At 39.4% G+C, this 12,157-nt stretch overlaps 1 protein-coding gene across 1 annotated transcript in view; it reads left to right on the top strand.

The window, feature by feature from the left end:
- The window catches only part of Mtmr7 (myotubularin related protein 7), a 92,964-nt gene that overhangs the window by 46,934 nt on the left and 33,873 nt on the right, over positions 1-12,157 (top strand). Inside the window, exons 6-7 of the mRNA XM_046425982.2 lie at positions 607-741; positions 9,477-9,609. Of these exons, the coding sequence (XP_046281938.2) occupies positions 607-741; positions 9,477-9,609 (268 nt within the window). The remainder of the gene's footprint in view (positions 1-606; positions 742-9,476; positions 9,610-12,157) is intronic.

Genomic DNA, 12,157 nt, shown 5'->3' with positions numbered 1-12,157 from the left:
AGAGTCAGCACAGATTTGTGTCAAGCTGGTACCAAACCTGGCAGCAACCTGGACTTTCATTACAGTGAAAATTTACCATTTAGAATTAGAATTGCTTTTTAGTATTGGTGATGTTTTTAAATAGGTTAGTTGAAAAAATGACCAGCAGCATAGCATTAAAAATACATGCACAAAGCTATGTGTGTGCGTATGTATGTATTTATTTATTTATTTTTTTTTACTGGTCTTGCCGTTAGCTCTATCCTGTAAGTTTTAGAATATTTATTTTGTATTTCTGCTTTTGGCAGGAAAATGAAACAATACCAGTGAAAAGGAAAGTAGGTTATTTAAATGGCTTTAAATTTCATAATTTTGATCTTATCTAAACATCTTCACACATTCCTGATATCTTACACAAAGAGTTTTTGTACTGTTTGCACATGAAGTGGTTTCTTTGACCTGAATTAAAAATTTAAAAAATCTTGATTTCCAGAGACAGTGTTACCTTATTTTCATAAGCGGGTGTGTGGTGTAGGTGAACCCAGGGGTCTCTGTTTGGGAGATACTCCCAGAGTCTTCTGGGTGCAGTTGCCTGATGTTGCTGTGTCTCTATGGCTCTCCCCGCAGGCCTCCATCTGCCGGAGCAGCCAGCCCCTGTCCGGCTTTAGTGCACGGTGCCTGGAGGATGAGCAGATGCTCCAGGCCATCAGGAAAGCCAATCCAGGAAGTGACTTCATTTACGTTGTGGACACTCGGCCTAAAGTAAGTGGCACCATTCCAATGCCTCTATGCGGCTCTGCGGTGGGCAGCCAGAGTCCAGGCAGAGCTGACAGTCCACGCTGCTGGGTCTGCCCAGGGGCTGTTCCTCTTTGCATGGTCAGTACTCGGGTGCCCTGCTGGGCTGCTTTCTGAGGGCCTAAGCTCCTGAAGGGCTGACTGTGTCAAGCACATTTTCTGTTTCCCCTGCTCCTAGCTTTGTGAGCACATTAAATGAGGCTGGCTCAGTTTTAGAAATTGCCCTCCTAAATACACCCAGGGACCATTTGATTTTTTCCTAAAACACCTCTTTCTGCTCTGACAATATGAAGTTTACTGTGGAGCTCCAGCAGTTCAATTTTTGTGAGGCATTCAGATACATGCTTTCAGATTCTACTTGTGGTGATCTATACCTATGATTTGGAAAGAGCTACAAAATATAATGTTAAGTTTAAAAAGGTCACAAAATAATATGTATACTATTATATTTATGTAAAAAACCTGTACATATGTAAAAGTATATAGAGTAAGATCTGGAAGGATAAATAGCAAGCTATTAAAATTCCATGGAGAAAGGAGGCTTTGGAGAGGTAGAGAACTTTTTACTTGTCTGTTAGAAAAATGTTATTTTTTAATTACCTATGTATTAATCTTCTAGTTTGATGAAACTTCCAGTAGGAAATAACAGAGCTAGGGGCAGGCCAAGGTGATCTTTCACTTCCCTCCCATTCAACTTCACTTTTTTAAAAGCACAGAACTGAGTACAGTACAGTTTTCCAGTTAAGCTCCTTAGACCCAGTTTTTAAAAAATCAGTCAAAAAACGGAGTCCCCAGAGGGATATGCCAGTGAAAACAAAGAAACGAATCACCTCTAAGTACAGTGAATGTATTGCATGGAGTGAGATGACAGAATGAAATGTCCTTTATTCGATATATTTCCCATTGTAGTTTCTATCCAATAATGAAATACATCTGGACCTATGACTGATGAGAGTGAAGATACACATGCAGCTCTTTCTCTCCATGTGGGTATGGAAAGGAAAGGAGTCTAACAGGTACCATTAAACAAGAGTAGGATGCAGGAACGATGTGTAATATAATCCCACTGGGAAATAAAAAAACTGAGGGAGGAAGTGTATATCAAAACCTGTAGTTGGTGAGAGGTGAATGTTAAGAATTTTTTACTTTTTAAATTACTTTTTAAATTAGGAAAAAAAAATTATGTTGGAGTTCTTTTCATCATAAAAAGGCTTAAAGAGCATAAGGACCTTCAATGTTATAGAATTACAATGTGACCAGCAATTCCATTCCTAGATATATACCTAAGAGAAACAAAAACATGTCCACATAAAACTAGTATTTGAATGTTTATTCATTATTAATAAGACCCCCCAAAAAGTGGAAATAAATAAATATTCACTAAAATATAAATCCACTGAGAATGGATTTATAAAATGTGGTATATCCATTCAGTGGAATATTATTCAGCTATAAAAGGGGTGATACACTGCAATATGATGAACCTTGAAAATGCTGTTAAGTGAAAGAAGTCTATGCCAAAGGACACCCAACTGGGAGGTTCCATTTATATAAAATGTCCCAGGGAATTCACAGTGATAGAAAATAAACTGATTATTGCCTTGGCTGGGGGGATGGGAGGAAATGGTATGTGAGGAGGGCAACTGCTAATGTGAAGAAGATTGTTCTTTGAGGTGATGGAAATATTCTAAAATTAGATTATGGTGATGGTTGCACAACTATGTGACTATACCAAACGCCATTGAGTTGCACTTTCAATGGGTGAATTGAATGGCATGTGAATTATAAGTCAGTGAATTGTTAAGAAATGAACATAAAGGGGCTGAGTATAGCTCAGTGGAGAATATTTGCTTAGTACCCACAAAGCCATGGGTTCAATCCCTAGTACCAGCTGGCGGTGGTGGGGAACACAAGAAAATAAAAAGAGCATCAAAAAAAGAACAGAAAAATAGGACCCACATCTTCAGTCACTCGAAACATACATTATCAAAAATAAGTATTTATAGATAGTCTGTACTCAGTGGAAATTTGAGAAAAAAAAATGAGAATGGGATGTGATCTTTTTGTGGATACTCAGACCCTGGTAATTTTCACTGCTTCTCTGAGCCTCATTTTAAAAAATATTGTGATTCATTTCCTCCATCACTTAATGTAATGTTTTCCTCATGTAATGTCAGTGTTCTCCTCAGGCCCTTGGCCTCAGAACAGTCCATTCTGTTTCTGATCAGAGTGTGCTATGGAATAGCCGTGTGGAGTAGTAAGGGTGGAGTTGTTCTCAGATGTCAGATCAGCAAATCAATCGTGGAAACCAGCCATGAAACATGCTACGGCCAGGTCATAGTCACATTCTAGTAGATTACACATCCAGATCCCTTCTTTTTAGATACACTCTCAAAGCACAACACATAGGCAAAAGCTTCAAACTAGAAACAAAAAATAGCTTTTCAGCTTAACGATTTTCACTTGATAGTTGCCAGAAAAATCTCTGACTTGTACTGTTCTCCTTCAGTTTGTGACCTTCTCTCTGACTCACGCTTTAACCCCTTCCTGCAAATGCTGACTGCCTTCCCTAAGTAAAGTGGAGGTCTTCTGAATTTCCTAGTAGTTACAGAGGATGAATGAATGAATGCCTGCTTCTTCAACACACATACTGAAGACCAGGGCTTTAACTGAGTAGAGACTGGAAAGCCCTTTTCCTATCCTGTTTTTCCAGCTTCAAATAAAGGCAGACAGATTCACCTGCTAATTTAAGAGCCAGTGATCCAAGTTTGCACTGTGTTATGTAAGCCTTCCCTAGAATGTAGCAGCTGTAGGGCCGGGCATATTCCAGATTTAAAACAAATTAATCCAAAGGATTTGATTTGAAGGGTATATTTAGCACTTAGTGTGTTTACTCTAAGAGATAAGTGGTTCAACACTGATCCATTAAAGAAAATTGGTGGCTCTCTTCTTGTATTTATCCCTGCACACACACTTCACATGATTTTTAAACTGTTTGCTTCCTGCTTTCATTATTTTAGAGATCGTGTATGTTGATTTTTGTTCCAGAGTGTGTTAGGCTCCCTTGGTAGCCGGGAGACTGAGTTCATGTTAGTCATAGAAGGTGTGGACAGTGGCAAACCAGGTACTTCCTAAAGTTGCTTACAGGTTTGATTAAAAAGAGAAAGGCTTTGGAGGCAGCCTGAAGGAGCCAGGTCCTTTGGGCAAGGCTAGCCCCATAGGACAGCCTCCAGAGCAGCTTGTTCAGGTGAAAGCCTTCTAAATTGCTTATTGACAATACAATCATGGGAGGCAAAGGTAGTGAAGTCCTCAAGCACGTATTGAATATCTCCTCAAAAATTATGTCCTCTAGGTCACATATTACCGCTAGAGTTTGGTGCATGAGGAAAATTTGCAAAGGCGTTGATGCGGCATTTGCTGGATTGTAAAACGAGGGATAACTCATTATATCTCAACCTTGTTCATACCCTTCTCATGTTCTGGATTTTGCTGAGCTTTTAAAAACTGCCAGGTGCTTTCGCATTTAACATGAGAACCCTGCAAATTAGGAGATTTTTCATTTTGTAGGTAAGGGCTTAGGTCCAGATTTACCTAAGGTCACACAAAATTCAGATTGAAATCCAGGCCTGTCTGTTCATGGTGGTTTGTGGGTTTTTTTGTTTCGCTGTGTGTGTGTGTATACAAAATCTTTCCCGGGGGAACCTCATCCCCATGTTAGGGTTCAGGAGGATTGTTACTTCTGAGCACACACAAAGTAAAGCTGCAGACTCAGACCTGAAGAACTAACCATTAGTTCACCCAAAGTCAGGCCAAGGCCAGAGAAGCAAAAAGGTTTCTGAGCTGTACTTTGAACACCAGCCCCTGTGGAGGAAGTGCTGAGCCAGGCACTGGCTTCAGTTGGTGCTCTGCCTTTTGTCCTTGTTGCACCTCCAGAGACTGTTTTGTGGGTGTGGTCTCCAATTTCACCTTCTCAACGATTTCCTATGGCGTGACATGATGCCACGTGGGATGTTTTTCTTTTTCTCTGGAATTGGTGATTAAGTGGCATTATCTACTCACTGGATTTGGGAAATTCAGTTGTAAAGATTAGGGTTGCCAGAAAGAGGGGAATCTAGGATCTCATTTCGTAATCAGATGTACATCGTGTTTGCTGAGGGCTATCCTGGCAGCAAGCAGAGGAAGAGAGAATGGGAGGGAGACAGGGTGTGGGGGCAGTGGAGCAGTTCACATTCCTGCTCTCTGTTAGGGCAAATTTCCTGTGAGTCGAGCTGGACATGAATTATCTTACTAGAACCTTCCTCAGAGAGCTTGCCTGCTGGGGGTCTCTAGCTGCATGTGACTGTGGGATATCTTCTGGCAAGGGAGGCTGAGGGAACAGGCTCACACCAGAGTGGATCTCCATGTCAGTGACATGTGAACTTCCTCTTCCAAGAACCCACATCACATGCCCTAGCAGATTCACAGAGATGGTCATTCAGTGTGATCCAGGAAACAGAGACAGAATCACAACCTTGCCTAGCTTTGCAAAGAGCTCTTCACCACCGCTGCCCGACACTACACAGAACCTAGATGAGCGAGAGGAGGGAGGGTGTCCCAAAGCAAAGCTCTCACTGGTCCACACAGCCCAGAATCGGGGAGGGAGATTATTTGCATTATACCTGGGTTCCTATCTGAATATGTCCCTCAAGCTGATATCTACTTACAAAGTAGGAAAGGAGGAATTTTGACCAGCTCAGTTGGAGACAGTAGTTGTAAGAAATAAAATCTTCTCATAATTTCACATTGTGCTGCAAGTTAAGGTTCTTCACTGAACCAGTTATGGATGGAGGAAGGGAAAAGGACCATCACCGGACAAACACCAGGGCATGGCCCAGTCCTCCTCCTATGAGATCAGTGTTTGTTGTCGTTTCCCAACTATGCCAGATGAGGACCTGTTGTTACTTAGGCATAAAATGTAACTGCTAAAATCTTACACTCCAAGCCTAAGATAGTGACCAGCCTGCCCTTTAACTTGAGATCAAGATGAACTCTTGTGTTTTCAGAGGTTTGATTGATTGAGGGTTGGGGGTGAATCTGACGTTGTTTCTTTACAGTCTTGGTCTACTCATCTCTTACTTCATTCTGTTATTCAATCACTTATCCAGTTAATCAGTCAGTCAGTCAGTCTTCATGAAGTTCCCGTTCTGTGTAGTAGGGGTATGGCCCTAAATGTGGTGCAGGAATATGACCATCAGTGAGCCTGACAGGTCTCCATGGGGCTTATGTTCTCTACCCCTCCTCTCATTCACCACTGAATGTTTCGGTGCCTGCCTGCTCCACTCTTCTCATTCTGGTGGATATTCTCTGTTGTGGACACTAAATAAATCTCATTTTTTTTTTCTATTTAAGCACGCTAAGAAATTCCTCAGTCATTCTCTGCTATCTCAGTTAAAAATTTAAATTTCTTAAGTGAGTCTATTTGCAGAGTACCCTAAATGCTTTTGAGCTTCCTCTCTTGCTTCTGCTGCCATAGATGAACTTCTGCTCCACTCGGAATGGATGGCTCACTGATACTGACCTGCCCCTGTCCCTGTACCTCTTCTCCTCTTGCTTCATCTTGAGGGTCCTCCTCTGTGCTTGAAGTCCAGCCTGAGCTTCCACTCTCATGAAACAGTAGCCCACACTGGGTTGCTCTGGACTCCAACTCCTGCCGTGTCGCTGTCTCTGCCGTTCACTCGGGGGATTGTCTGTTATCTTTTGATACTCTGTGCTCTCCTTTCCATCGCAATTGTAAGCTCGGGACAGCAGAAGTAGATTCTTGTGCATCTTATCATTGTACTCAGTGCCTGGCACACAGTTCATTGAGAAACAACCAAGTTTCTTTTGTTTGATTTATGAGCTTCTCTGCACCCTTTATGCTGTTATCATCAAACAGCATATTTTCCATATACATATATATATAAATACTAGGGTAACTTTTTGAATATTTTCAAATTGTAAAACTGCGTTTCCTGCTTTGGGGTTTCAGCTTTTGTCACATTATGGTTATAGATCCTGTAAGTAGGTGAAACTCCTGACAAAAATTACACTTGGGATGGTAGATTAAATATTGCCACCTTCTGTTCATTATGTGAAATACACACTTGCTCCCAAGATTTCCCTGTGTTTGCTCCTTTGTTTTTAAGGAAGACTACCAATCAATTCTCCCACCATCTATAATTGATGGTTTAAAAACATGGAGGGGCTGGGGTTGTGGCTCAGAGGTAGAGCGCTCACCTTGCACATGTGAGACCTTGGATTCGATCCTCAGCACCACATAAAAAAATAAATAAGTGACATAAAAGTATTGTGTCCAACTATAACTAAAAAATAAATATTAAAAAAATGTGAACATGGAATCAATTATAGATTAAAATAATAGCAATAGTATTTTATTTCACTTTTTTGAAAGAGTGTCTCTGTGGTATGTGTTGAGCAGGCTTAACTTGAATTATTCAAGAAACAGGATAAACACAAGGTTCATGTAACATAAGGATACTTGCAAGTATCTTATTAACTTGTTCTGTTTTATGAAGCTTGTTGTAAGGGATAAACCTCTGAAAAATGCTTATATAAAGCAGTGACATTTTATAATGCATAGTTTTAGAAGAACATGCCTATAAGTAATTTTTTAAAAAAAATTCCCTTAAAATATTTAAAATTAAAAAAAATAAACATAAGTTGTCTTTAAGATATATGATTAAGGTGTTTCCTTGATTAAGTCTAAAGCCTGTTTTATTAGGGGAAAGGTGACTTTTTAGACAGGGAACAGTGCCCCAAGGTACTGACATTCCCCCAATGAACTGATGCCACATGAACTGAATCATGGAGCCAGGCTGCCATTGAGATGGGAGTCCCTGGGTCTGGCATGGTAGCACATACCTGTAATTCCAGAGGCTCAGGAGGCTGAGGCAGGAAGTTCATGAGTTCAAAGCAGCCTTAGCAACTTGTTGAGGCTCTAAGCAACTTAGAAAGACCCTATCTCTAAATAAAATATAAAATGGGCTGGAGGTGTGGTCCAGTGGTTAAGCACCCCTGGGTTCAATCCCCATACCAAAAAAAAAAAAAAGGAAATGGGAGCCTGGGAACCTCTATGGCAGTGGCTTACCTTCGCTGTTTTATTTTTAAACTTTGATACATTTATATTTGTTATTTAAATTACAAAGTTAATGTATGTTCTTTGTAATAGTGAAGGAATACAGGAGTATCTAAGGTTTATAAATGGTGTTTCCCTGCCACTTGCCACCCTCTGTCTTTGTGCTATAATGGTTGCCAGATCAGCATATTCTTCCATATATTCTATTTTGCTTAATAAATATGCATAAACATAAATGCATATCTGTAAATTTGCTTTTATTAGAAATGGATAATTATATGAATTACACCCTCTCACACACACTTACACACACACACACACACACACACACATATATATATATATATATATATATATATATATACACACACAAACATGTATCCTTCTTGACACCTGATAGTAGTCTAGGGTAAAAGTAAACTGTAATTTATCCAGTCATTGCTCTATTGAGGAATTAATGGGTTTTAAGTCTTTCACTATAATAAAAATATTATAATAAACATTCTTAAACATTGTCATTATGTGCTGGTACTTTTGAAATTTTGTCAGATTATCAGAAGTAGGAGATCTGGGTCAAAGAATATATGTGTTTTTAACTTAATTTACTTTTTTGAAAGTATTGCTTTGCATCATGCTCTTAAAAGTGATCATTTTTTTGTGATAGTGTGATCTTGGCATAGGTTCTCTCCCTGGGCTATCCCTGCTGCCCTTTGTGGGGTGAGCAGAAGAGTCAGTGAAAATGTTTCTGAAGATGTCACAGTCTGCTTAGGCCAACAGCAACAGTGGAGTATTAGCAGACGCATGTCCATCTAGAAATGGATGCATTTCCCAGGACAAGGCAGGACTTGTCCCCTTCTTCATTTTACTACATAGAGCTTAGGCAGAGAGATTTTGGACTTAATAAATTTCTTCAGAATCCATTATCAGTTTGAACTAAGAAACCTCTAACTTCTCGTGTGCAAAATTATGATAATGAAAGTGACAAAGGGGAGAAAAGCCCATTTATTAGGTGCCTGGATTTAGATAGTGGCTGGCAAGTGTCTGCATTCCTCTTTTCACTTTATTCAGTGATTCCTGCTCAAGGTTTAGTTGGGTATCTGGGGGATCCTTGTTGGCAAATTAGAATGAATGTGACATTTGATAACATGTTTATTGCAGTATCATATTGGAAGGTACCATAATGTAACTTATAGAGCATTATGTTGACAGCTGTATCTGCTGATATTCTGCCAATCTGCAGGTTGTAAGATATGTTATTAAATCGGAACAACTTGGCTCCATCACAGAATTCCACATTCAGTTTGGCACCTCTGACAGTAAACTGCAAGAGGCATCTCAAGGAGGGTTTATCTATAGAATGCTTCCCAGCTAAGAAAATGTTGTGCATGCCAACAAATTCATGCTGTTGAAATAAAAGCTCATTGTGAGTCCCTGGAACTACATAGCTCAGTAGAGTGTCCCAGTGATTTATATCATATTATGTTTCTGCACATGATTTTGAATGTTTTTATGAATATCTGTAAAATGTTTTGGTTGTTTCGTGGCCTGAATATAATTGATAACTATTTTGTTTTGCTGACCACTGCAGCTTAATGCAATGGCAAATCGTGCTGCAGGGAAAGGCTATGAGAATGAAGACAATTATTCCAATATCAAGTTTCAGTTTATCGGGATAGAGAACATCCATGTCATGAGGAACAGTCTGCAGAAAATGCTGGAAGGTAATCCATTTCCCTATGTACAGCATTTAAAAAAAAATTAAATATCTTGATTCCAGAATGAAATTAGATAGTCTTTTGATTTTAAACTTTTTTTTCCCACAATGATGCTGTTTACATAGGTGTCATAAGCTTGGAAAAGTATCATGTTGCTGTGATTCTTGAAACATTCAATAGTCTCTTTTTTCCTTTAACTATTACTGTGAAGTGGTTTTGTCACTTGATTAGCAGTCAGGGACACTTCAGTGGCACTCAACATCTAAGATAAAAGTGCACAGGGATTTTTTTTTTTCTTCCCCACATTAGTCAGACCCACATTCAAGGACCTTTAGAGAAAATGATGCTACATTTAAATCAATTCTTTAATTGCTGTTTTTGTGTGGAAATCAGGTTAATAAACTGTATCTCTCACTTGCTGAGTGGCCTTTAGAAGGGCGGGTATTGGAAGTCCTTGAACTCATTTCTGAATGGCAGCAACTGCTGCAATACACACATATATACCACCCTCCAACACTAGCACATGTAGCAAAACTTGCACACACACTCTGCATGCTTTTGTGGAGAGGAAATGAAATAGATGACACATAAAACAGTTATTCATACAGCCATAACTGATCAGCAGAAAATGTGCATTTCAAGCAAAACTGGATCCTGTCTTACGCCCCTTGTGATCATAAAGACCCATGGAAGAATCTATTGCCATTGTCCATCATTTCTGACACCAGAACCAACTAAGAAGAGGAAGAGGAGGACTCAAAAGCCATGGCTTTTGCCTTGCCTCTAAATGCTATGTGTGTCCTTCTGGTGAGCACAGCTGAGTGCTAGGAAAGTGGGCTCTCGCAGTAGGAAATGTGGAGCCTGGGGTGTAGATGGATAAAGAAGGTACTGATTTGTTTTTTCTAGAAATGCACACTTGCTTTCAGTTACTTATGTAGTTCTCCATATAATTAGAAGGGCAGGGCGTAGTGAGGCTGGGGGATCTTGAGCGTCTCAGACAGACCAAATGTCCATTCTCTTTTCTGGCCTCTCTAGTTTATATCAGTAATTATGAAACTTTGAGCACATCAGTTAATTTAGTTGGGGCTCTGTTACTTGCTGTAAAATGGGGGGATTGGGTTAGTAATTTCTGTGGGCCTTTATTATTGCAACAGTTTGATGCTGTGATTGCAAACACTTTAAAATTGAGCATTTGAGGTCTGGGGGTATAACTCAGTGGTAGGACACTTGCCTAGTGTGTGCAAAGCCCTGGGTTCCATCCATGGCGCTGGAAAGAAAATTTGGGCATTTGAATGTTTAGAATTAATCCTTCCCTTCAACTGAAAAAAAAAAAAGAAAGAAAGAAAAATCACAGTCCTAGAATTACCTCCATCTGGTTCTTCACGTAATCTGCAGTCTCTTAGGTCACAATGGCAATACTCTGGGTATGATTATTTGAGCTTCTTACACTTCTAGAGATTTTAATGAGAAGTCTGGCTATCTTTGATGTAAGCTTTTTACCCCTTGAAAAATTGAGCTAGCTTGATACTGTTATAGAAGGGGCAATCTTTATAGAAACTTCAGTATGAAGAACACTCATCATTGTTAGACTCATAAAAACCCTTTATGTTGAAAAGTTTTACATTTTTCATTTAGTACTTTCTAAATTGGCTTTTGAGAACATCTTCTACGCAAAAAGTTGCACACAGAAATGCTTATAACATATAAAATTGACTTCAGTTTTCAAATTGGCATTTATTTGGTTTCTCAGTGCTTATCCCTATGGTCTGACTGACTGTTTTTTTCTAAAGGACAAGCAAACTGACCACATTCTGGAGGCAGCTCTCCTTTTCATAAGGGCTCATGGTATTTGTACATAACTTTTCCAGCTACGTGCAGTGGCTGTAAGCAAGGACAACTTTCTGGATGCCATTCAGGTGACTTGACCAATGTTTGACTATCTGTTTTTACTGAGTAAATTATAAACCACTTGTGGAGGCTCAGCTGATGATGAAGTGATGCAATCAGAGCCACCTGAGGAAGAGGAGGTTTCTTCTTCAAACAGCTGTTCTTGGCATCAAAGAGACGGGATGGTTTACACTGATGCGCCTGGTCCACAGGAAGAATGCATTTCACTCATGATGTTTACTTATTTTCTTCAATTTTGTCAAACCTGTTGTGGATATTCTCAGAATAGATTCTGGACAATAGAAAAGTAAAATTATTTGCATTCTGGCTGCAAACAGTTCTGTTTGTAAGAACTGTGAGATATTTCATCAGGAACAGAAATCTAGGACCAAGTTCACATCCCGTATAGGTTTATAATAGAGCTAATTTAACTTAGATTTATAAGTTCTAAACTAAACTACTTTTGTGGTATTCCCACCCACTAAGGAGATACAATGATGCCTTTCATAGCAATTTGTAACTTATTAAATGTTTTTCATAGTAGTTTCTCTTTCGATCACATATAGGATGGTTTTCCTCTCCAGTGATAGGAGGACATCTGGTATTGTCTTTGGTACTGAAACTGAGGATATTGTTATCATCAGAGGTGGAGTTTTCCCTCTAAGGA

Source organism: Marmota monax, unplaced genomic scaffold (genome assembly GCF_021218885.2).
Source record: "Marmota monax isolate L192 unplaced genomic scaffold, Marmota_monax_Labrador192_F-V1.1 WCK01_AAM20220418_F8-fsc00197, whole genome shotgun sequence".
Taxonomy (NCBI): domain Eukaryota; kingdom Metazoa; phylum Chordata; class Mammalia; order Rodentia; family Sciuridae; genus Marmota; species Marmota monax.
Note: the sequence above shows the minus strand (reverse complement) of the source record. Positions and strands in the feature narration are given on the sequence as shown.